At 39.6% G+C, this 26,419-nt stretch overlaps 1 protein-coding gene across 4 annotated transcripts in view; it reads left to right on the top strand.

Moving 5' to 3' along the window:
- The first annotated feature begins 4,825 nt into the window (after window positions 1-4,825).
- LOC111144842 (BMS1, ribosome biogenesis factor) overlaps window positions 4,826-26,419 on the top strand; it is a 45,158-nt gene continuing 23,564 nt past the window's right edge. For 3 of the 4 annotated variants that reach the window (XM_022499379.1, XM_022499380.1, XM_022499377.1), the window contains exons 1-12: window positions 4,826-4,947; window positions 6,494-6,703; window positions 7,677-7,867; window positions 9,671-9,750; window positions 12,966-13,154; window positions 14,016-14,158; window positions 14,878-14,999; window positions 15,318-15,511; window positions 17,393-17,532; window positions 19,046-19,791; window positions 19,998-20,099; window positions 20,825-20,982. In XM_022499379.1, the coding sequence (XP_022355087.1) occupies window positions 6,528-6,703; window positions 7,677-7,867; window positions 9,671-9,750; window positions 12,966-13,154; window positions 14,016-14,158; window positions 14,878-14,999; window positions 15,318-15,511; window positions 17,393-17,532; window positions 19,046-19,791; window positions 19,998-20,099; window positions 20,825-20,982 (2,241 nt within the window). In that variant the 5' untranslated portion in view covers window positions 4,826-4,947; window positions 6,494-6,527. Of the gene's footprint in view, window positions 4,948-5,407; window positions 5,438-6,493; window positions 6,704-7,676; window positions 7,868-9,670; window positions 9,751-12,965; window positions 13,155-14,015; window positions 14,159-14,877; window positions 15,000-15,317; window positions 15,512-17,392; window positions 17,533-19,045; window positions 19,792-19,997; window positions 20,100-20,824; window positions 20,983-26,419 lie in introns of those variants that run through there. The other variant, XM_022499378.1, reaches the window with a different exon arrangement.

Below are 26,419 nucleotides of genomic sequence, written 5' to 3'. Positions count from 1 at the left end.
CTGCCTGGCCCTCTCTGAAGTCTGCCGTTGCCAATAGTGGTGGGATCACCCACCACTGGAGCTCCCACCCAGGGGGAGAAGAGACCCAGGACTTTGAGGGAAATGGCTCTACAACTTAAGGACATCAGAGTTGAATGGCCCTAGGCCACAGCCATTTTATCCTCTTGTGCTCTAAACAAGAAAAGTGAGGCCTAGAGAGGGAAAAAGATGTGCCCAGACCCCATGAATCAGGCTTTCCGGACTGCTCCAGCCCTGGTGCAGAGACCATGCTGGGGGCTGAAGAAAGGCCTCCTTGCTGATGAAGTGGGTTTGGATGGACACACAGGATGTGGTAAGGGATGAGATCAGAGAATGAGCCACGGTAGCTTGAGAGGTAAGAGATCTGATCAGTGAGGGGATGCTCCTTCCAGAACTCTCTAGGTCAAACCACAAATGTTTGCACATGTCAGGGATCACCCTGGGCTCTTCTCTTTTATTGACATTACATCTAATGATTTCAGGAGACACATCTTGAAAAGAGAAAGAATTAGATTTCCAAAGTGAGTCATAATTATTGTATACGTAATGTGTTACGTATAATGGAGTGTATCTAAGATCTAATATGCTCAGAAATGGCCCTTGTGCCAGGTGGTACAATTCTGACTTTCCAGCTGGTCCAGCCCACCTCTCCATCTTGTTGCTTTTCAAGAGGAAGCCCCTCCATCATTATGCACAAACCTCTAGGGCCAGCAAGACTCGGATTCCGTTTCCACAGAATGCTGGGTCTTCTTCTAAATATGGAAAATAACAACAGGAATGCCATATTATTTTACATTTTTGCTGTATATAATTTTAAAACCAAAGTTATAAGGTTGAAGGTAAAAGAAGGTAAAGAAGTGGTGGTGGGGTGCCTGGGTGGCTTAGTGGGTTAAAGTCTCTGCCTTCGGCTCGGGTCATGGTCTCAGGGTCCTGGGATCGAGCCCTGCATCGGGCTCTCTGCTCCGCGGGGAGCCTGCTTTCCCCTCTCTCTGCCTGCCTCTCTGCCTACTGTGATCTTTCGCTCACTGTCAAATAAATGGATAAAATCTCAAAAAAAAAAAAAAAAAGAAGGTAAAGAAGGGAAGTTGGGAAGCAGCCATTGTGTCTAAGGTGCTACATGACTATAACTTTGCATACTTATGTACCCACAATGGTTGCTTTCTCCTGAAACACCTAGTTTGTAAGAGTATCATATCTACAGGATGGCAAAGAGCACTGGCTTTGGGTTCTGATGCTCACAAGTCCTATTACTGGCACGTTTGAGATGTCTATTATACATCCAAATGGATATGTCAGTTCAGTTTCAAAGGTCCCACCATATATCACATCATATACAAACTTCTGAATAGGGGGAGAATAAAATAACTGGCAGAAAAGATTTTAGAAAGTTTTTAAAATTCTTATTTTTATTCTAATTTAAAGTGGATAATATATTCACATAGTTCGAAATTCAAGAGATTTATAAACGCATGTGTGAAGAGTCCCCATACTTTTGTCCCCAAGCTATTTAGTTCCATTACCAGGACATAACTGATTTATTGTGTATCTTTAAATGATGTGTAAAATTTTCTTTTTTGGCATTAATAATTGGGAGTTTCTATCTTGAACAAACAAAACAAATGGGTATGTTAGGGAGGAAGCTAGAGTTCAAGAAAGAGGTCTGAATCATTGATATAAATTTGGGAGTTGCTGGCAAATGATGGTGTGTTGTTAAGGGTCCAATCAGGAGAGAGAAACTCACTGTAATTTGAACAGAGAAAGTTTACTTTAAGCATTATTAACTACAACAGGGAATTGGAGCAATGGGTATGGGCTCGTAAGAAGAGAACTCTGAAGAATGTTAAGAATAGCAGACCTGAGGAGCAGCCACTACACTAGGACGGGGATAGAAGGCACAGGAAGAGTCCCCCTCCTCAACTCCCAACCCTATCAGCTGAGATCTAGATCTCATTGAAGGGGTATGGCTACAGCCATACCCCTGGTGACCCCATTGGTGTCAGGGTGGTCGCTGCAGTGCTGTACCACTGGAACTTTTTGGCAATCCCTCTCTGGGTGCTGGACAAAAGGGAGGTGTCTCAGGAGAGTCCCTCCATGACAAAAGTGCTAGGAAATGGGCATAGGGGGACCCTGGAAAAATGACCCACCTGCAGGAGCCTTACCAAGAAGCAGAGCAGAACCAGGCAGAAGGACTGCTTGCTCCTGCAAAGTCTCCCCATTGTCCTCTACTGACAAAACTTGACATATATGCCAGGGTCAAAGGAAGCATTTTTAGAGCAGGCAATTAAGAATGAATTTGTAGCAGAGATACAATAAATTGTTAACTGATACAAATGACATACAAAACTACAAGAAAGAATGAGATCACCCAGGGAAGAAGTAGAGACATAGAAGAGAAGAAGATCAAAGGCAAAATCCTGTGGACTAACTTCAACAGTCAGGTTCGAGTGGAAGAACCTTTAGCAAAGACTACTGAGAAGGTGCCTGCATGGCTGTTGTTAAGCGTCTGGTTCAGCTCAGGTCATAATGCCAGTGTCCTGGGATTGAGCCCCACATCAGGCTCCCTGCTCGGCGGGAAGCCTGCTTCTCCCTCTCCCATTCCCCCTGCCTGTGTTCCCTCTCTCGCTGTGTCTCTCTGTCAAATAAATGAATAAAATCTTGAAAAAAAAAAAAAAAAAGAAAGGAGAAGTCAAGACTGTGAGTGGTGTGCTGGGAGCAAAGAGAATCTAAAAGAGAATAGAAGAGGAACTGGAGACTATTCCTTTGTGAAATTTTGCTACAAAGAGGCACGGAGAAAAGGTGTAGTATCTGTTATAGGAAATGGGCCAAGCGGAGTTTGTTATAAAGATGGGAGAAATAACTACATATTGTACGGTGATGGGAATAGTCCAGTAAAAACTGATGATGTTGAGGGGGAGGGAGCGCCTGGGTGAGTCCTGGGTGGCTCAGTGGGTTAAAGCTTCTGCCTTTGGCTCAGGTCATGATCTCAGGGTCCTGGGATCAAGCCCCACATCAGGCTCTCTGCTCCGCGGGGAACCTGCTTCCTCCTCTCTCTCTGCCTGCCTCTCTGCCTACTTGTGATCTCTGTCTGCCAAAAAACCCCCAAAAAACTGATGATGTTGGGGAAGAGAATAGACTGGGAGGAACGATACCCTGGAGATAGGATCTTGCACTCAAGAACAGGATTCCTTTAGGTGGACATAGCGGTAGTTCACCTACAGTAACAGGCAGGCAGCAGAGGGGGGCATAAGTGGATGTGATGGTGAAAGTCTGACATGGTAGAAGTCTCCAGTTCCATTTTTTTGGTGAAATCAGAAGCAAGGAAGGGAGAGGTGGTGGGAAGGATTGAAGAGAGAAGAGGAGATGCAAAATACTCACTTGGAAGAATGGCACAGACGAGGCAAAGTTAGCATTACTGAGCTGAGGGTGGTCAGTATGGTTCTGGGTTTCCCCCCAGCCATTCGTTGTAGTGTGCAGTAGATGCAGAATTGGGTTTACCCAGGGCTCTTATTTTACCAAGCAGATATGATGAGGTGACAGAGAGGTGAGGCAGTATACAAGAGACTGACAATGATAGCCTGTGGAGTTTAAGTTAATTTACTAGGGAAGTAAAAGTCATCAAGGGAGAAGGTAGTAAGATCCGGGTTGGAGATACTGGCTGGATTACAGTTGGCTTTAGGGCATTAGAGGGAGTAACCCGGTAAGATACGAGGCGGCAGTCAGTGTGGGATGCTTTGGGGATTACGACGCTTGGACCTGACAAGGTCTAGGGTCTGATCACAGGCAGAGTGAGGGGCTGATTGTAAGACAGGACAAGAGTGCGACTCATGGAGTCGAGAGAATGTTGGGATTATCTACCAGTATACTGAAAGCTCCAAGAAGTGACAGGGATATTGTTGGAGGGAGTTAAATAATTACACACTCTTGACAGATGAGAGAAGTGTGTGCCCTGTAGGGTAGCCTTCCCTAGCACCACAGAGTAAATACTTGTGGGATATTGAGAGACAGAATGAGCTCACGGTGAAAAGCATGAAGCATAGAGGAGTAAGCCTAGGTTCGTGGGTCTCAGGAGCACTGGTGAGATCATACTGAAAAGAAAACCTCCAAGACAGGAGGGAGACATACACTCTGAAAATGTACCCAGCTTTGTAGCCACGAGGACATCCCAGCTCACCTGAGATGGGGGTTAGATGAACTTCAAGGCAGGCCCTCAGGTGGGGCAAACCTGTGCCCCAAACCCAAGGCAGGGCCCTGGCAAGGCAAACCTGTGCCGGAAGAAACTGCAGGAGGCTGCGTTCTTCCAAGGAAAGCCCCCTTCCCAGGAACAGAGAACGTGCTTAGTCAGTCTGTCCCTGCCTTCAGTCTTGGTGCGGGCAAAAGAGGGAATTACAGCACTAAAGAGGTCCGAGAATGTCCAGCTCTTTGAGGATGAGCAGGCAGATGAGCCAGACAGACTTCCGACCATCGGATATTCCAAAAGGCCATGGAGGAACCCGACGCCGGCGGCATTCGGAGGGGACGGGTGCCATGACTCCGGTTGACCGAGACTAAATATGTTACTTCGTCTTTCGTCCTACACCAAGGAACGGGGTCCAGGCCGCACTGTCGCCACGGCCTCCGGAGGAACTGGGATGTGCACGGCGAAACGACTCGGAGTCCCAACGCAAGATTGGCAGTGCCACCTCCGGCCCATCGGCCTGGATAGGGCGAGGCGGCGCGCGGCCCTCAGGTGGGCTCGCTTCGCGCAGTCGTCGCCTGCGCCCGTCCTCAACCAATCAGGAGCCTCCTTCTGGCTTTCCCGCGAGTCGTCCTTTGGCCGGTCTCTTTCTTCTGCCTCCTTGTTTCCTGCCGGCCTGTGGAGTCCGCGCGTAGGGTACACTTCCGTTTCCGGCGCTGTCCATGCGGGCCTGAGAAGTAGCAGTTGTGAACCCGGTAACGGCCGCGGTAGGGGAGGCGGTGGCGGTGGAGTCCCGGGGACTGGGGCTCTGAGAGTTTTGCGAATCGTGCTTGGCAAGGTCGGCCAGGACAGTCTTTGCCCCTGAAGAGCGCCTCAGGCGCTGGCCCAGTCGCACCCAGTACCTGCCGGAGTCTTGCTCCGAGGTCGTTGGGAGCGGCTGAATGAATTCGTGCAGAGAGCCCAAACGGGGTGGGGAGGTGGCAGGGAGAAGAGAGAGGTCTTGTCTTGGCGGGATAATCCTAGCAGGTGACTCAGACCTGGGCCAGATCTGTTGATTCCAAGTTGTGCTTTTCCCATCCCTCTCCCCGCCCCCAAAGAGAGAGAAAAGTGTCAGTACAAGTTTGGAATCAAAATGTCGTAGGGAAGAAAAATAAGGTCCTGAAATCACATAGCTATTTATTTTCAAAGCGGTTCCTAGAACTCGGCTCTCCGAACTCCTGGCTGCTGTTTCATGACATTATGCTGGTATATGCGGGCTTCCTATTTGCGGGGGTGTATCTCTGACCGATCTAAGTGCAGCCTTCTCCTGTGGTCCCTTTACTGCATGGCATGAAAGATACTATTTGGATTTCCTTCGCTGCCAGATCACAGCTGTTGTCCTCTCTTGGCAAAATGCCTAGTACATCATAGGCAGACACAAATATTTATATAACTGAAATTAATTTAGTACCCTGAGTGAAGTGACTTTTTTTTTTTTCTCTTTTCTTAGTTTCTTTCTTTCTTTCTTTTTTTTTTTTTTATTAGCCAAGTACTCAGATTGTATGCAGCCTGGTTTCCTAAGAAAGCTCACTAATTCAGTGGTTCTCAATGTATGGGCCATGACCTCCTGGGACACTCAGAAATCTTTGTCAGGGTTTTTGCAGATCCACGTGATCTCCAGGCATTGTTCACAACCAACCATATCTCACACATCTAGAAGTTACTGTTTTTTAAAATGCATATAAGTGGTTATTATAATTTAAAAGTTTTATAGAATCCACAGGTACTAAAAGTAACTCATGCTGTCATGTGGGAGGATTATTAAAATGCTTTAATATGTTAAAATGTCTTAAAGATGGTTTAAGTTTGGAAACCACTTCATTAGTCTAATTGATATTTTGGGCTGAGCAGTCCAGTATGGTAACTACTTGTCACCTATGGCTATTTAAATTTAGAATGGAATTAATTAAAATTATATTCAATTTCAGTTTCTCAGTTTCACTGAGTACATTTTAAGTTCTCAGAAGCCACATGTGGTAAATGGCCACTGTGTTGAAAAGTATAGGTAAAGAGTATTTTCATTATTACAGAAATAATGCTGATATAGACACTTAAGATGAATAAAAAGTAACTTAAGCAGAAAGCTAACAAATCTAATTTATAACATAACAGAAATGAAATTGGGAATAGTATTAAGCAGCTTCTGTCCTTGTTGCAGGAATACCTTATCTCTTCGTAAAGAAAGAAATGAAATTTAATCTTTTTCCTTGGGTGTTTTCTGGATTGTAAAATGCTTCCCATATCCCTGCCTCACCAATGTAGGTTAGAGTTACTTGTGAATTGGTAAAAAGCCACTATGGAGACTAAGGACCAGAAGAAACACAGAAAGAAAAACAGTGGGCCCAAAGCTGAGAAGAAAAAGAAACGACATCTGCAGGATCTCCAGCTTGGAGATGAGGAAGATGCCCGGAAAAGAAATCCCAAAGCTTTTGCAGTCCAGTCTGCTGTGCGGATGGCTCGATCCTTTCACAGGTATGTTTAGCTGGAGTCTAGTTGTTCATTCCATTTATTCTTTTTAAACAGTAGGAACCTCCCCAGATGATGTTTGGATTCATGAGTCTTTAGCAGCTTTAAAGGACATGCTGTATTCCTTTTACTAAAATGTGAGCAGGGCGCCTAGGTGACTCAGTTGATTAAGGATCCAGCTCTTGATCTCTGCTCATCTCTTGATCTCAGGGTCGTGAGTTCAAACTCTGCATTGGATCCGTGCTAGGCATGGACCCTACATTAAAAAAAATTAAAAAATAGATAAAATGTGAGCAAGTAGTCTTTCTATGGAAGCTGCCTTGCCTCCATTATCTGCCCACCGATTGGCTTTTTTTGTCCAAGAGAAAAAATCTTGAGAGTTTTTCTTTATAGAATTTCTTTGTGGGACTGGTAGGTGGCTCTGTTGGTTAAGCATCTGACTCTTGATGTGAATTCAAGCCTGGCATAGGACCCCACACTGCGCATGGAGCCTACTAGAAAGAAAGAATTTGTAAGATTTCAACAGTTTCTATGGTAATAGGTGTGCTTGTGTTTTTTTTCTGGATATGTTTCATGTAACACGTAGTAATAGCTTTATTTAATGAGTTCTTATTATATGTCAGGCAGTGTACTTTAAACATTATTGAATTAAATTCTATTAAGAGAGCCAAATTTAACTCCAGAGCTCCTGCTGTTATTCATTATGATACACTGCCTGCACATTTATCTTTTTTTTTAAACTATTACAGTCAGCTAATAAAGCAATCAGATTTAAGCTGTGCAGAGTTTTTGATACTCTGTACTGTTGAAGTCAGTCTGTTACATGTTTACTAAAGGGGTTATTTGGATTAGGTCTAGAAGTTAGCAAGTTAATTGTATCCATATTGTCTGTTCTGCTGTCTTTAAAATCTTTCCTTATAAGAATGATGCCTTTTATATTTTGAAAATGGATTTAGTTTTTCTTTCTTTTTACAAATAGGACTCAGGATTTGAAGACAAAAAAGCATCACATTCCGGTGGTTGATCGAACTCCATTAGAGCCCCCACCAATAGTGGTAGTGGTGATGGGGCCTCCAAAAGTTGGAAAGAGCACTTTGATCCAGTGCCTCATTCGGAACTTCACCAGGCAGAAGCTGACAGAGATCAGAGGCCCTGTAACGATCGTGTCAGGTAGGAGTGTGCTACCCCAGGCTGATAGGGCATATGTCGTCTGAGGGATAGGCATGTCTTTGCTGAACATTTTCTTGACTGGTCAATCTTAAAGTAATGTTCTCACTTCGTATTACCTCTCTTATAATACTAAATTGGCTATAGCTTCAAAAAAAGATAGATTCCCCAATGTAATAATGATGTAGATATATACCTTATTCTGACTGCTATCTGAATTTGCCAAGTGTGTTCCTCTGAAAAGTTTGGCAGGCCTGGGCAGCCTGGGTTGTTCATGGTGACCACCTTCATTTAATAGATAGTAAGTATCTGCTGTGTGTCAGGCATGCCTTCTTGCCCTCATGAAGCCACATTGTTAGGGAAGTGAGGGAGCTTTCTTTTTCTGTGAGAATTTGTCTGGTCTGGAAGTTGGTGACCTTTCCGTTTGAGGGAAGATGAAACAAATTCCCAAAATGGCAATGGAAGAATCTGAAATTTCTTTCCTTTTTTAAAAGGATTTTATTTTTAAGTAATCTCTCCACCCAACATGGCGCTTGAACTCACAACCACAAGATCAAGAGTTGCATGCTCTGTTGACTGAGCCCCTAAAATTTCTTTTTTTTTTTTTTAATTAACATAGAATATATTCTTTGCTTCAGGGGTATAGGTCAGTGAATCATCAGTCTTACACAGTTCACAGCATTCACCATAGCACATACCATCCCCAATGTCCATAACCCAGTGAAATTTCTGATTATAGCAATAATATAGTTGGATGGAGGCTTTTCTTTTCTTTTTTTAAAGATTTATTTACTTATTTTAGAGAGAGAGCATGCAAGTGCAAGTGGGGGCAGGGGTAGAGGGAGAGAATCAGCTAGATTCCCCACTGAGTGTGGAACCTAGAGCCCAATGCAAGGCTCGATCCCAGGACCCCAAAATCATGACCTGAGCCAAAACCAGGAGCGAGGTGCTTAACCAACTGAGCCACCCAGGTGCTCCAAGCCTTTTTTTTTTTTTTTAATCTTAAAGGCATTCCTGTCATTTTGACAGATTTCTTTTTAAATTTTTTTTTTTTTTTTTAAATAGACTCTTACCCCATTGTGGGGCTTGAACTCCTGACTTGGAGATCAAAAGTCACATGCTCCACTGACTGAGATAGCCAGGGATTCCTTTGTTTGTTTGTTTATTTATTTATAGTAAACCCCACCCCTAACGTGGGGCTTGAACTCGCCACTCTAAGATCAAGAGTCTCAGACTGATTCCTTGTACCTTAAGTTAGAAATAATGATTGTTCCATGAAAATTCTCTTACATCAAGTTAGAGGATGTTTTTAGCTTAATGGAAACTTGGGAAACTTTGATAAAGATAGAAGTGTTGGCCTACTGCTGAATGGCAGGATCACGGTCATAATGAATGTGCTTATGTGCTCTTTCCAGTCAGAATTTTACCTGTTTAAGCACTTTATTCATGTGTATAGACTTTCAATATTATTTTAAAATTAGGGAACACAGCAAGAAAACTTTACTGGATAGAATTTAAAATGGTAATTAGAATAAATGGGTACATTATTTCAGGATTTTTTAAAAGTAAAATTTGGAGGAGGTGGTGCAGTTCCTGGGTGGTACAGTCAGTTAAGCATCCCAGCTCTTGATTTAGACTCTGGTCATGATCTCAGGGTTGTGAGATCAGGCCCCATGTGGCGCTCCACTTGAGATTCCCTCTCTTTCCCTCTCCCTCTGTTCCTCCCCCTACTAGCATGCTTGCTCTCTAAAATAAATAAATACAATCTTAAAAAGAAAAATAAAATTTTTATCTTTTCACTTCCAGGTAAAAAGCGCAGACTCACCATTATTGAATGTGGGTGTGACATTAATATGATGATTGATCTGGCTAAAGTGGCAGATTTGGTAAGTCAGTGGGGGTGGCGTGAGTTTCTCATGAGGACTTAACAGCAGTGTGCTCAATTATTTATCTCATGCTGAAGGAAAGAAAGGCTTATTATTAAAGGGATGGTGAATATAATCAGGGACACCATCGATGTGTTTGAACTGATGATAATAATATGGTTATAATATATAATTATATAATATTGTGATAATTGTATAATATATAATAAAAATGGAATATGCACAATGAAATGTAGTGTCAAATCTAAAAGCAAATTACAGAAAAAAACCTTTAACAAACATAGTTAATTAAGATATACATACAGATATACAAACATGTAAATATATAAGTAGTAAGACTATTTCTTGGACCCTTACTAGGCAATGTGCTAACAACTTTCTAGAAATTTAGTTCATCAAATCCCCCAGTATGCCTTGGAGGTAGTAGGTATTATCTCCAGTTTACAGAGGATGAAACTGAGGCCCTAGAAGTTAAGTAGTTTGTCTGAGGATGGGAACTTGGCTCTTGGTGGTGTCAGAAACTCCAGTTCTTAATGATTATGACAAAATAAGTATATGAATTGCTTTTGAGAAATTGTCAGAGTTTATAACAGAAAATCTAGACAGTGCATAGTGTATGAAAATTGTGCAACTTTGATTGCATTTAATGGTAATGTTCATTAATTACATTTTTAATTTTTATTTATTACATTTTAAATTAACAAAAATCTAAGAAAAAAATAAAGCAGTATTGTTTAGGAAGAGTGGGGTAACAAAGGCCGTTATTTGGTTTGTTTTTTGGTTGAACAATTTCTGGAAAGCTGTTTGGTGACATGAGCTACAGATTTTATCCTTTGGCCCAGGAAGTGTCCTAAAATATAAAATAAAAAGTAATTTAATGTAGATATTATGGCTGTGCCATTCTAATGTCAGAAAACTCAATGCCATTCAAATTTTGAACATGTAATGCTACTATTAATAAAAATGTGTCATTGTCAACATAAACTAGTATAAACTAATGTCTTTGAAATGATTTAAATAATTTAGCATATGAGTAATTGGTTTCTTTTTAATGTAAAATATACCAAGTTCCTAATTTTAAGGATTTTATCCAAGTTCCTAATTTTAAAAGCATAGATATATTAAGCAAGATGTCTTTTTTTTAGATTTTATTTATTTTTTGACAGAGAGATAGCAACAGAGGGAACACAAGCAGGGGGAGTTGGAAAAGGAGAAGCAGGTCTCCCACTGAGCAGGGAGCCTAACTCGGGGCTTGATCCCAGGACCCTGGGCTCATGACCTGAGCCGAAGGCAGATGCTCAACAACCGAGCCACCCAGGTGCCCCAAGAAAGATGTCTTTCATATACATCTTTTTAAAACTTAAAAAGGAACCCATGCGGGGCACCTGGGTGGCTCAGTCATTGAGCATCTGCCTTTGGCTCGGTTCTTGAGCCCAGGGTCCTGGGATCGAGCCCCATATGAGCTCCCTGCTCAGCAGGAAACCTGCTGCTCCTTCTCCCACTCCCCCTGCTTGTGTTCCCCCTTCTCTCTCGCTGTCTCTCTGTCAAATAAATAAATAAAATCTTAAAAAAAAAAAAAGGAACCCATGGTAAAATAATAAAACTGTATTACAGAGCACAATGCATGTTTTCTCTGCTCTGCTCTGACCCCATCTCTCAATTTCCCTCAAAGCAGTATCCTAGATTTGTGTATAAATACACATGCTACCCTTTTAAAGCATATGCTATACATGTTCTGTAGTTCGCTTTCTTTTTCACTCAGTATGTCTTAAAAATATATAAGTACTGTAGCTCAACCTCATTCTTTTAAAGCATTATGTTGCATGTACATTAATTTTTAAACTTTCTTTAAAATGTTGATTGCTCTGCCTTGGGTTGTCATAAAGCCTAAGTCACAGCAGAGGCATGTACATACATGGATATGTGTCTGTGTGTACGTGTGTGCTTTGAAGGAATAATACAGTCTTCATTTATCTTTATTTGACAAGATTGTCAGCTAAGGGGCTGTTGCTACCTATTCCTCTCTTCCTACAACGAATTGCTTGCCCCTTGGCACTTTGTGGCATCAAATGGGATATTGGGCTATTCCACTGCCAGCTTGCTCACCTTCAGCCTGTTCAGTGGCGTGGAAGAACTCTGTGTACCAGCTTGGCCTGTGGTCTGCAGTGGCAGCTGTGCTTTCTTGGAATGCTCAGTGGCCCACTTTCATGTATTTTTGTGGTTTAGGATTACGAATATTCCTTAATTTAACCAAAGATAAGTGTTTCTGGTTCTGTGTGTATGTGTGTGTGTGTGTGTGTGTGTGTGTTAATTAGCTACAGAAAGATGGGAACAGAGATGTCTTTAATATCTTAAAACTAGACATATCCAGGAATCAATTCTGAAATTATTTTGTATGTTTAAAGAGTCAGGTCTTAAAAATTGGTCTTATATGCTTATATTTTCTTAGATTAGCATTCGTAACTTTACTATTTTTTGGCTCAATTCTAAAGTGGTAGCTTTTTAATTTTTTTAAGTTTCTGAGCAATTGCATGTTACAAATTAACAAATAAGATAGAGCTTACTATATACCTCCCAGCAAAAATTTTTTTTTCCCTGTGAGATAACTGAAACAAAAATATTTGGTTTTCTTACATTTTTGGTACTTTTCATTGATTACCACTTCATCCCATTTTTTGGATGTCAGAGATCTGTTACTTCATTTCTTGTTAGAGACCTGTTATTTGGCCTAAAAATACCTTATAAAAATTTTTATTTCTTGAAGTGAGGACCTTCCACGTGAGGGCCAAATTAGATCCAGCTTTTTCTGAGTTATTTCTAAACATCCAGTTTCTTGAAGTGGAAACTTATATTGTGGTGGATTTTGTCTCATGGCCTTTTAGAGAAAGTGAAAGGGTGGTATTTTCTCTGTCATGATGATCCCTAAGTAATCATTTGATTTAGTCCAGAATAGGAGTTGGCAAACTTTTTCGGTAAAGGGCCAGATGGTAAATTATCTTAAGCTTTGTGGGTCATAGTTTCTCTTGCAACTGCTTAACTTTGTCATTGTAGTACAAACACAGGTATATGCCATTCTTAAATAAATTAATATGGCTGTGTTCTAGTAAAACTTTAGTTATAAAACAGGTCATGGGTCAGATTTGGCTCAAGGACCATAGTTTGCTTATGGTCTATTTTGAGTAGTTTCCTTGAATAATTGTGTTTTTTTGTTTTAGGTTCTGATGCTTATAGATGCCAGCTTTGGGTTTGAAATGGAAACATTTGAATTTCTAAACATCTGTCAAGTACATGGCTTTCCCAAAATTATGGGTGTCCTCACTCATTTAGATTCCTTCAAGTATAATAAGCAACTGAAAAAGACAAAGAAGCGATTAAAACACAGGTTCTGGACAGAAGTCTACCCGGTAGGAAGAGAATTAATTATTGAATACTAACACTATAATTAAAAAAAAAAGGTTGAGTAGGAGAGATTAATAAGCATTCCTTCAGGATTCACCTTTGGAGTTTCTTTTATATATCTGTTCATTGTCCCTGGAATATTTCCTTAAAATAGTCTATACTTCAGTGTGTCTCATTTGTCTCTGTAGCCCCCCAGCACCAGGCAGTACCTGGCTCTAAGTGTTTTATTTTATTTTTTTTTTATTTTTTATTTTTTTTTAAGATTTTATTTATTTATTTGACAGAGAGAGATCACAAGCAGGCAGAGAGGCAGGTAGAGAGAGAGGAGGAAGCAGGCTCCCTGCTGAGCAGAGAGCCCAATGCGGGGCTCGATCCCAGGACCCTGAGATCATGACCTGAGCCGAAGGCAGCGGCTTAACCCACTGAGCCACCCAGGCGCCCCTCTAAGTGTTTTAGATTTGGGATTATTTAATAGGGTTTGTTCGAAGTTTCTGCTAGTTACAGGACCAGGGACTGTAGTGCACACATACTGACACTCCACCGTCCCCTGCATACTGCTGTGGCCCACTGGTCATAGAGTTTTTTCCTCTGCCCAGGAGCCTCACTGTCCTCTCTGTGCAGTACTCTAGACAGATGCCACTACTTGACTGGAGAGCAGTCCTGAAGCTAAATGTATTTGCACTTCTGCTTGTACTAAGCCCTGCTAAGATGAGTACTGAAAGAAGGCAGAGAAGTTTGGGAAGCACTGATAAGTGGTTTGTTAGAAGTCCCCCTTAGGATTGCTTCTTATTTAGAGCTCTTAATTTTGATGTAGTATTGACAAAAATTTAATTGAAATTTAAGTTTTTTTCTTTTTTAATGTTTAGGGTGCCAAGCTGTTCTACCTTTCTGGAATGGTACATGGAGAATATCAAAACCAAGAAATTCACAATCTGGGCCGTTTTATTACAGTTATGAAGTTTAGGCCTCTTACATGGCAAACCTCTCATCCTTATATCCTAGCAGACAGGTAAAAAGTACATGTAAAGTTTTTCTTTCTGGCCTGTATATTTCAAAGCTACAAAGGTCATAAAAAGAACATTAATAGAGCTTATTTTGTGCTTATTTTTGAATAATGAGGGAGAAATATAGTTAGTGGAGAATACCTACTTTTTTGTATCGTTACCCAAAGATGCTGTGGCTTCAGAAGTAAAGTATGAAATGTTTAGAAAAATGTGAGGCTTTTTGAAGCATTTAAGGCTGTATAATATGGTCCTATCCTGCTTTTTCAACCTTAATCTCAGTGATAACTGCTTTGGACCATGGTGCTCTAGTCACCCAGATGTGCCCTTGTGCATTCTTTCCTTTATGTTTTTTCCATATTGTTTTCTCAGCCTGGAATCCCTTTCTCTACTTGCCAGAATCCAGGACACACCAGAAAACCTAGGTCAAAGCTTACTCCTCTTCCATAAAGGATTTTTCTGCATATGTTTTCATCTCTTCCTTAACCCCAGGTGTACGTTATTTCCCACTTCTGGTATCTTACTCACAGAAGGTATATTATGTAGAGCCTAAGAGCAGTGCAATCATGTGTTTGCTTCTTTTCCTCTGGTAGATGATGAAATGCACTTCCTTATTTCTATATTTCTTATAATTTTCTCAACAACGTGCTCAGTCTTTGACACTTGAAGGGAAGTACAAAAACATTGACATTTATTTCTGCCATATGATTGGGTTTTATTTTTCTAGGATGGAAGATTTGACAAACCCAGAAGATATTCGAACAAATATCAAGTGTGACCGAAAGGTGTCTCTTTATGGTTATTTAAGAGGAGCACACTTGAAGAATAAAAGTCAAATCCACATGCCAGGTATCCTTTTCTTATAAAATGTACCAAACTTCTGGAACTCTTGGGATGAGTTACTTCATTTCTCAGGAAAACTGAAAAATGGTTAAACAAGATAGAGCCACATTGCCAGAAATTTTAAGACTAACTCAGCTCTGCCTCAGCTACCAAAGGTGTTGAGTTGACCAAATCCCCTCTGCCCTGATGATGGTGGTTAGCTAGAGAGGCAGAGTGCCAGTGACAAACGATATCCTTGTGGCTGAAGCCTTCCACCTGTGGGCTGTTTTTGTCGACAGCTGATACACTTACAGCTCAAGCCATCGTCCTCTATCTGTCTTCCAGGTGTAGGAGATTTTGCTGTGAGTGATGTCAGTTTCCTCCCGGACCCCTGTGCGCTTCCTGAACAACAAAAGAAGCGCTGCTTAAATGAGAAGGAGAAGTTGGTTTATGCACCGCTCTCTGGAGTTGGTGGTGTCCTATATGACAAAGATGCTGTCTATGTCGATCTTGGTGGCAGCCATGGCTTCCAGGAATCGGTAAGAGGAAAGTTACAGGAAGTACTATAGTCAGCTTTTATATACTGAAACTTTTTGATCTTTATTTGTATTTATGGTAAAAGCTACAATGTATATTTTAAATACACAGAATACTTAATTGCACCAAGAGAAAGTAAAAGTCATGTTCTTCAATCTGTTACTAAGACATACAGGGGATCCTAGGTCTTTTAGCATGAACGTTGCAAGCGGTTTGGTGTTTGTACTTCCTGTCTGTCTTTATATAAGCATACTTCATTTTATTGTACTTTGCTTTATTGCATTTCATCACTATTGCCTTTTTTATAAATTGAAGGTTTGTGGCAACCGAATATTGAACAAATGTATCAGTGCCTTTTTTCCAACAGCATTTGCTCACTTTGTGTCTCTGTGTCACATTATGTTAATTTTCACAGTATTTCAAATGTTTTCATTATTATTATATTTGTTATAGTATCTGTCATAAGTGATTATCACTAATGATTAGGATTTTTAGCATAAAGTATTTTTTAATTAAGGTATGTACATTTTTTTTAAACATAATGCTATTGCACACTTCATAGTTACAGTATAGTATAAGCATAACTTTTATATGTACCAGGAAACCAAAAAATTCATTTGACTTGTTTTATTGTGGTCGTTTAGAACCAAACCCACATTATCTCTGAGGTATGCCCATATAATATCAGTGTGTTTTCTAGCTCTCTTTGGTCTTTCTTTTTGTTTTCCTCCCTAAATATATACCTATTTATCCAGATTATATTATGTATATTTAGAATATTATATGTATATTTAGATTATTATATGTATATTTAGATTATTAGGTGTTATATGTAAATACCATGTATTTGTACACATATAGATGGTCTTCGTTTGTGTGTGTGAGAGAGAAGTAATTTTTATTTCTTTTAAAGAATTTATGTATGTATTTGAAAGAGAGGGAGAGGGCTAGAGAGAGAGCACGAGAGAGAGCATAAGCAGTGGGGAGGGGCAGAGGGAGAAGCAGGCTCCCCTTGAAGCCTGCTCAAGCTGAGGGTCCCAGGATTGTGATCTGAGCCAAGGCAAACAGTGAACCAACCGAGCCACACAGGTGCACCCCATACTTTGTTTTTTTATTTTTTTAAGTGGGCTTTATACCCAGTGCGGAGCCCAACATGGGGCTTGAACTCACAACTCTGAGGTCAAGACCTGTACTGAGATCAAGAGTTGGACACTTAACTGGCTGAGCCACCCAGGCTTCCCATAATATTTCTTATATGGGCTCCAACTTTAAATGCTCGTGCAACTTTTGGAGGGCACCTAAGAATATGTGATTCCTTTGTTCCATGTTAGTATTTGTAGAGCTGCTACAGTCTTCTTTATAGCTGTGTGGTATTTCATTGTCTGAATAAATCTTATTTATTGAACCAACCCTTGGAAATCTGTGGGGAGGTTACCCCCAGCTTCCCCTGGTTTGAACATTGCTGCAGTTAGCACCCTCAAGCATACAGTTTTGGTCACTGGGAGGGATCTTTCAATGCAATAAATTCCTTGAAGTGAAAAGTTTGAATCAAAAGCAGCAGAATATTTTTTAAATGAACCCCAGATTTTCATTTCTTTATTCTGCAAAGGAATTTTATTGGGCAGACTACATGTTTTGTGTAGCATTGGCACTTAAGGTTTTTCTAGCTAAGTAGGTTACCAGGTTGTATACTCCATGAACTTTGAAAAAGTTTAATGAAGAAAGAGGTCAATTTTAGACTTTAAGATTTTTTTTTTGAGGCAATAAGAAATATTTTCTGGAACTATGTTTAGGATAAATTTGAGAAACTGATTGAAACCAGTATGTCTCTCTTCAGAATTCTTGTGTGTTCCTCACTTTCATTTTCTTGGTGGCCTTAACAGGACGAGGTGAGGCCAACCCATGAACTGGTACAAAGTCTTATTTCCACCCATTCCACTATTGATGCCAAGATGGCTTCAAGTAGAGTGACACTTTTTTCTGATTCCAAACCACTGGGGTCAGAGGATATAGATAATCAAGGGTAAGTTTACCATTTTTTTGTTTTTCGTAAAAAATATGTTACAGATTATTATTTCACCTATCATTCTGCCATCAACACACATTTTGGTGGGATTCATTCCAGGTTTTGGGGAGTTTTTTTGCTTTGCTTGATATATACGTAGGTTTCTGAGGGCTTTTCAGTTATGTGACCTTACATGGAGGTATTCTTGAAATATTATACAGGATCCAGTTTTTAGCAAACCCAGAATATTCCTCAGATATCACAAAATTTTTTCTGTAGGTTGTTTTTGGTTTCTATAAGTTGCTGAGGCCACTTAGCTTTCTTTTAGTGGCCAAATTCCTAGTACAAGCAGAGTAAGGAAGCTTGTTCAGGTGGCTGTTGAGAAGCTACGTATTTTGTCTCTTAACTTTTTCCTTAGATTATATTGTAGTATGTCCTGGGTCATTACCCACTGATGTGTAGCTTATTTGAATTATTTTTGCTTTGGGTTGGGAACTGGTATATCTTATACATAGTGAGTGTTTTGGTTTTATTTAGTGATTTATATGACTCCCAGTAAAAATAAGTCTGAAAATGATTGAAATTATCTGGTTTATAACTTATTATAAATATATACAAAGGAAAATTTTTTGGAAAAGTTTATTTGCTGCCTTCTAATTAGCAGGTGGTATAGATGATAGTTTAGTACAGTATTCTTATATTAGCTGGCATTCTTTAATAGGAAGCTCTCACTTCCACCCCTTTATTTTAATATCACTGTTAACTACTTGACTTTTTAAAAAATTCCATTTGTTATTATCCCATTACTATCATTCTTTCTGATGCCTTGATTGTCTCTTCAGTCTCTCTCCTGTGTTCTTTTGGCCCTTCCCCTTTAGCCTTTGAGGACTTCCTGTCTCCTGACACAACAGGATGTTCCAGGCTTACCTTTGTATTTTCCTTGCTTTGGATCTGGAATCAGTTATTTAAGGATCATCTATTTCAAGCTTGGAAGTGATCACTTTTCTAAAAGATTGATCAAGCAATCACTTTCATTTTTTTTCTTTTTTTTTTTTTTTTAAAGATTTTATTTATTTATTTGACAGAGAGAGATCACAAGTAGGCAGAGAGGCAGGCAGAGAGAGAGGGGGAAGCAGGCTCCCTGCTGAGCAGAGAGCTGATGCGGGGCTCGATCCCAGGACCCTGAGATCATGACCTGAGCCGAAGGCAGAGGTTTAACCCACTGAGCCACCCAGGCGCCCCAAGCAATCACTTTCATTTAGATAAAATTTTCCCTAATGTTAGACTTTTTGTTTTTTAAAGGTTACCTCATTATTCTCTATAAATTCTTTTGAAGAAAGGTGTTGGGGAACTGTGCATGAGTTTCCTTAGTATCTATTCCAGTATTTATCAAATCGTTCCTTTCTTTGTTATGTTATTTAAAATCATTCCTTGATTATTATCTTCTGTTTGCATAAGTATTGGCTTGCTATGTCTAGAGTAGCCAGTTACTGTATGAATTGAGTTATTTTGCATTTACTTGGTAATACAGAAAGTGGATGCCAAAAGAGGAAAAGCAGATGGATTTGAAAACTGGTCGAGTGCGTCGGAAAGCCATTTTTGGAGATGAAGAAGATGAGTCTGGAGACAGTGATGAAGAAGATGATGAAGAAATGTCTGAAGGCGACAGGTTGGCGGAGAGCTCTAGTGATGACGAAACAGAAGAGGAGGCAGATGCCGAAATGACAGATACGGTGTATGCAACGGGCAAAGGTGTCAAACGGCAGAGACTTGAGGAGATGGAAGAAGACCTCGAGGTGGATTTGCCAGCATTTGCTGACAGCGATGATGACCTTGAGAGGAGCTCAGGGGAGGAAGGAGAAGCAGAGGAAGCTGATGAAAGCAGCGAAGAAGAGGATTCCCCTGCAGGAGGGAGGGGTCTTTCAGAATCTCAAGTTGAAGACAGTAGTAAAGCAGGACTTTTACAAACTAAGGGTTTGAGTAACAGTTTGAATCTGGAGAAAGCACCCCTCACCACTTCAGATTCAGGCCACTGCACAGCTGAAGAGGCATTTGCATCTGAAGATGAAACTGAAGAAAGCTCCTCTCTCAGTACAGAGGAAGAGGGTTCGGAAAATGAAGAGGTTATTAGAAAAAAGTTTCCAAAGTCTTCTCCCGTGGCTGGTGGTCAGAGACTGGGGTCAGAGAACTTTATTGATGAGACCAGTGATGTGGAAGACTTACTCAAAGAGGAAGAAGATTACAAGGAAGAAAACAGCTATTCCACAGAAACTTCAGGTATGCTTAAATCAGTGTAACTGTTATAACTTGGCACTGGAAATGTTCTACAAATAGAATGTCTACATTTGGGAGTCTGCTGTTCTGGAGATTTTGTTAACTTTTCAAATATTGCACTCAAAAGGATTTAGGGATGAATGAGCAGTGAGCTTGAGGCCGAAAGGACTGATAAACACCTTAACCGATGTCAGCGTTGGTCCTTTCAGGTGCCCTCAAGTGGAAGGACGACCTTTCCAGAAAGGCAGCTGAGGCCTTTCTGAGGCAGCAACAAGCAACTCCAAACCTTCGAAAGCTTGTTTATGGCACAGGTAAGAGAGCCCCGGTTCAGATCTAATAACGTTTTGTTTCTTAGACCGTTTTCTGGAAAGGAAATGAGGAAATTGGTTGGAGGATTTTGGTGGTGCTTTTGAAATCCCTATGATATCCTTGGCTTTCGTAGTTTATATGTAGCAGATGTTTTTAATCACCAGCTCATGGGTTTGCCATAAAACTTTTGATGAGAATACTCTCCATTTTGTCATTTTATATCTTCTATACAAAGTGCTTCAAGATATTTTTTTGGGTAGAATTTCATGCCAGAAAAGAACAAAGTGGTGCATTTTATTTTGTATTGTGGTCCTCAGTTACTGTGTGATTAGAACAAGGCCAAAGAAGTATATGGGAGCTAGGAGCATTGAATTGAAGGGTTGGTGTGTACTGATCTCCGTTCAGGTTTGCCTAAGTACTCTTAGTGATTAGAGACTCAGCAGTTTTCGAGAGAAACTCTTTATGCTAATTAAAAGCTTTGTCTTTAAATACCCCCTTTCTTTCCCTAACCCCCAACATTCCGTCTCCTCACTGAATTCTTTGCTCCTTCCTTATAGGAGGGCCTAAGTCCTCCGGACACATTGAGCAGTAGTTCAGTGGCCTTTTCTCTGTCTATAGCTGATGTGCTCGGGGATACCACCATACCTACCACAAACAGGGACCTGTAGTCCCAGGTCCTTTAGGGTGAAGATTTGTTCTCACTTTTTCATCATGGTGGTCTCTTTAGTGACAGAGGATAATGAAGAAGAAGATGGTGATACGAGGGACGAACTTGGAGGGTTGTTCCGTGTCAGCCAGCCTTCAAGAGAATGTAAGCACAAGCTTGACTCTTTGGACTGCTCCAGATTTCATGTGGAGGCTCCCCATGATTGGGATTTAGAGGAGGTAAGACTGAATATGAATTGTATGTTTGACTTCTAAGACAATTAGGGAATTGTTCTAAAAGATTATGTGATTTCAGTATTTCCTGCCTGTTACTAGCTTTTCATTTTTGTGAGATAATAGGACATCCTCCCAGATATTGGACTGGATCCTAAGCAATAATGTATTTTGAGTTTAGGGTGACTGTGTGTGTGTGTTATGGAAAAATGGAAACTGTGCATAGTCGTGTTAATCTTTATTTTGAAGGATTGCACTTAAGTTTTCATATATTTGAAATATTTTGTGTTTTATAACTAGGATATACCTCATGTCCCTGAGTGAGAATTTATAATTGCTACTATCTATAAACAAAAAAATTTATGACATTGGTAAATTTTCTTCCCCTGCTCACCACTCTTTAGTCACACTGGAATTCATTGAGTTCTCAAAGTTGCCAGGCTTAATCCTATCTTAGACCTCTTGCCCCTCAGGTTTCTCTTCTGGAATGTTCTGACGTTCTTAAGGCTGGCCTCTTCTGATCATTCAGTTTTGGTTAAATATCACTCCTCAGGCCTGATCACTATCATATTTCTTAATTTAATTCACTGAATGCACTTATGCACTTTATGAGATTTTATGTAACTTTTTTGTTTGCAGTATAACTTCATACAGATTATAGAAAACCACATAAAAACAACTGTTTAAGTTAATGGCTTGCTAGGTGAGGACCCATGTAACCACTGTGTGTCCGTCACAGTCATAGTCCTGTCCTCCCTGCAGAAGGAACTATGATTCTTATGGTAATCATTTCCTACTTTTCTTCATAATTTCGTCCTCCAAGTTTGTACTGTAGGTTAGTTTTATCAGATTTGGGGGGTTTGTTTTTTCACGATGCCTTTTCAGTCTCTTAATCTATAGTCCCTTCCACCTGTCTCTTTTTTTCCCCCTTATATTTTATTTGTTTAAGAAACTTAAGTGTTTGATGTGTAGAGTTTCCCATAGTCTGGTTTTTGTGGATTGCATTGCATCTTATGTGCAGTTTATCAGGCTTCTTTCTTATGTATTTCCTGTAAAATGGTGCGGAGCAATACCAATAGAACTGTGTGTGACGATGGAAATGATCTGTAGATTATTGAGCTGTCCATTGTGGCTACTTGTGTCTGTTGAGTACTTTAAGTACAGCTAGTAAGACAGAAGAATTAAATTTTTAAATTTGTTTTAGTTTTATTTTATATTAAGTCTTTAGAATTTAAATAGCCATGTAGTTTTAGCCACCCTATGGACAGCACATCTAGAAATTTGATTAGATTTAGGTTTTTTTTATTTTTGGAAAGACTGCTTCCTAGATAGTGGTGTTTGCTCATTAGGAGGCACATAAAATCATCTTATGATAAAATCTGTTGGTTCTCAATGTTTAGATCCATTAACTTATTAAGGATGTAAAATGGTGAGATTCTGTTCAGTTTGCTCTTTATTTATTACCTGGAATACCTCTAAAAGAGAAACCTCCCCTCATCTACTGTTTGGTTACTCAGTTCCATATAAGCAGGATAAATACTTGATTCTTTATATTAGTTTTCAGAATTATTTTTTTAACGTATCATTTTGAACTCCATAGAATTTAATATTGAATGTTTCTTTCCACTGAACTTGTTATCTTTGTGGATACTCATGTTGTCCCATTTCTGGCCAGTTGGAATCTCTTTAAGTTGGTTCCTAAATTCTTTTGCTTCTTTGCCATCTGATATGATGAGGTATTCCAGGATCATCTTCTATATTTCTGATGCCAGACTTGGAAGCAGCCATAAGAAGTCCTGATTTCTTTTAGTACAAAATGGTATTTTAGCATCACAATCTAGTCATAGGAATACACACTGTTATAGACTGGTCATTGTTTCTAGGTCTTTCAGTGACCAGAGCTAGAATTCATAGTTCTTTCCAATTCAGATTCAGAACTGCAGAGTTCTTATTTAACCTCTTTTTATTTTACATTTGCATCTCTGTTTTTCCACTGGGAGATTAATTCCGTTTGACCCTGAAGATAATGAAATTAGAGAAGTGTATAATCACTCATTTGCTTTACCCCATTACATACAAAATAATGTCAGAATAGCATTACACATGTTACTGTTAATATGATTACTGAAAACAGAGGTTTTTCCCCTCATATATTCCCCCATTTCTCTTTTCAAAAGTGGCTACAGGTTTACATTCCTACCAGCAGTGTATGAGGCTCCTGATTTCTCTATAATCCAACACTTGTTATTAGCTGTTTTTACTATTATTATTATTATAGCCATTTGTTATATGAAGTAGTATCTCATCTTAGTTTTGATTTGCCTTTCTCTGATAGCTAATGATATTGGGCATCTTTTCATGTGCTTACTGGCCATTTGAAGAAATGTCTATTCATATGGTTTGCCCATTTTAAAAAATTGTGGGTTTTTTTGGTCATTGTTTTTAAGAGTTGATTATATATTCAGTTTGTCACATACATGATTTACAGATATTTTCTCCCATTCTGTGGGTTGTCTTTTCTTTAACCTTTTTTTTTTTTTAAGATTTTATTTATTTATTTGACAGAGATCACAAGCAGGCAGAGAGAGAGGGGGAAGCAGACTCCCTGCTGAGCAGAGAGCCCAATGCACGGCTCGATCCCAGGACCCTGGGATCATGACCTGAGCTGAAGACAGAGGCTTTAACCCACTGAGCCACCCAGGCGCCCCTTCTTTTAACCTTTAAAGTGCAAAATTAAACATTTTTTTAAAGATTTTATTTATTTATTTTATTATTTTAAAAAAACTTTTTTTTTTAAAGATTTTATTTGTTTATTTGACAGAGAGAGAGAGATCACAAGCAGGCAGAGAGGCAGGCAGAGACAGAGAGAGAAGCAGGCTCCCTGCTTAGCAGAGAGCCTAATGCTGGGCTCGATCCCAGGACCCTGAGATCATGACCTAAGCCGAAGGCAGAGGCTTAACCCACTGAGCCGTGAAGATTTTATTTATTTATCAGAGAGTGCATGAAAGCATGAGCGGGGTTAAGGGGCTGGAGGGCAGAGGAAGAGGGATAAGCAGGCTTCCTGTTGGACAGGGAGCCTGATATAGGGCTCGATCCCAGGACCCTGGCATGATGACGTGAGCCAAAGGCAGACGTTTAACTGACTGAGCCACCCACATGCCCCAATAAAGTTCTAAATTTTAATGAGATTTAACTTACTTATATTTCTGTTGTTTCTGTGTTTGGTATCATATCTAAGAAACCATTGCTAAATCTGAGATCGTGAAGCTTCACTCCTATGTTTTCATCTAATAGTTTTATAGTTTAGTTTTTATATTTAGGTCATTAATCCATTTTAAGTTAATTTTAGTATTTGTAATGAGATAAGTTCAACTTCCTTCTTTTGCCTATAGATAGCCAGTTGTCCTAGCACCATTTGTTGAAAAGACTATTCTTTCTCCAATGCCTTGTCTTGGCACCATGAATGAAAATCACTTGACCATAGATACATGGATTTATTTATGGATTTTTAGTTATATTTCACTGACTTATATCTTCTTTATGCTAATACCTTACTCTTTGATTACTATTGCTTTGTAGTAAGTTTTGAAATTGGAAAATGTGGGTCTTCTAGGTTTGTTCTTTTTTAAGATTGGTTTACCTGTATGGATCCCTTGGGTTTTCTGTGTTATAGGATCAGCATTTTCATTTCTACAAAGAAGCCAGTTGGGATTTTAATAGGGATTGTGTTGAATCTGTAGATCACTTTGGATGGTATTGATATCTTAACAATATTAAGTCTTTTGTTCCATTAAAATGGGATGCCTTTCTTTATATTTAGCTCTTTAATTTCTTTCAAGAACATTGTATAGTTATCAGAGTATAAGCTTTGTACTTCCTTATTGAATTTGTTCCTAGTATTTTAGTGTTTTCAGTGCCATTGTAAAAGGAACTTTTTTTTCAATTTCATATTTGGATTTTCATTGTTAGTGTATAGAAATAAAATTTATTTTTGTATATTGATCTAGTATTTTGCAACCTCGCTAAACTCATTTATTCTGAAAGTATTTCAGTGGATCCCTAGGATTTTCTGTAAACAAGACCATATCATTTATGAGTTGAGTAGAGGTAGTTTTCCTTCCTTTCTTTCTTTCTTTCTTTTTTTTTTTAAGATTTTATTTATTTATTTGACAGAGATCACAAGTAGGCAGAGAGGCAGGCAGAGAGAGAGGAAGGGAAGCAGGCTCCTTGCCAAGCAGAGAGCCCGATGCGGGGCTTGATCCCAGGACCCTGAGATCATGACCTGAGCCGAAGGCAGAGGCTTAACCCACTGAGCCACCCAGGCGCCCCTGTAGTTTTCATTTCTAAACTAGATGCCTTTATTTCAATTTCTTGCGTAATTGTCCTGGCTAGAACGTCTAGTACAGTGTTGAATAGAAGTGGTGAGAGGAGACAGTCTTGCCTTACTCCTGATCTTAGGCGGAAAGTTCTCAATTTTAACCATTTAGTATGATGCTAGCTGTGGGTTTTTTATGGATGCTGCTTATCAGATTGAGAAAGTTCCCTTCTCCTCTTGGTTTGTTTAGTGTTTTTATTGTGGAGGATCTATTTTTTAATTTTTTTGGTCTTTGGTTCCCCCTAAATCAATTGTTAATCCTCAGAAATTAAGGATTTTCTTCTAACAGTTTGCCATCCTTCAGTGCCTACGAAGCTTCTTGGCATAGAGCAGATGTTCAGTAAATATTTAGTGAGTGATTATAGCATGAAGAAATGAGTAAATGAACAGATTTGCTTTTGCATCCATTGTAATCATGCGAGCCTCAAAACTGCTCTTTGAGAGTGAGGTTGTATATGAAAAACATGATTCATGACCAAAATGTGATTGAGGTGAAAGCCAGGACCTATCTGAAGATTTCTGTAAGTGTGCTTTTAAAGCCTTGGCAGTGAATCACGTTTGCTGTCTTCTGTCAGTTTCCCCAGCAAAGAGATTCTGAAACAGTTGTGTACAAGGTTTTACTATATATTTAAGAGGGGCTCCCAGCATCTGCTACATGTATATACTAGATGATTTATCAGGTCTGAGACTGGGAACCTCATCAGTACTTTCTGCCCTGTTGTGCTTATCGAGGACATTTAGCCTCTGTCATTAGCCTTTGTCAGAATATTAACATTGGTCAAGTAATTAAATTTTCAAATAGCCACAATAAGTCAGGATTAACAAATAGTAAAAGCAACTTTCTAAATGCTGGCTACTGCATTGCCTTAGGAATACTAATAACGTTTGAAAATCAGTTGCTCTAGTAAATATCTGTTTACTTATAAGGTCAGTGAGCTAATAGTACTTCCCCATCCACTGCTTAAGTAATGATATTTAAGCTTTTCTCTGTGGTTATACTGTATATATCAAAGATGAACATATCTCATATGTCTGCTTGGAATGAGAATTTCCCCCCAAAAAATGTGT

The sequence above is a fragment of the Enhydra lutris genome, unplaced genomic scaffold, assembly GCF_002288905.1.
Source record: "Enhydra lutris kenyoni isolate GAN:26980312 unplaced genomic scaffold, ASM228890v2 scaffoldscaffold12, whole genome shotgun sequence".
NCBI lineage: Eukaryota > Metazoa > Chordata > Mammalia > Carnivora > Mustelidae > Enhydra > Enhydra lutris.
This window is presented reverse-complemented; position numbering and strand designations above follow the sequence as displayed.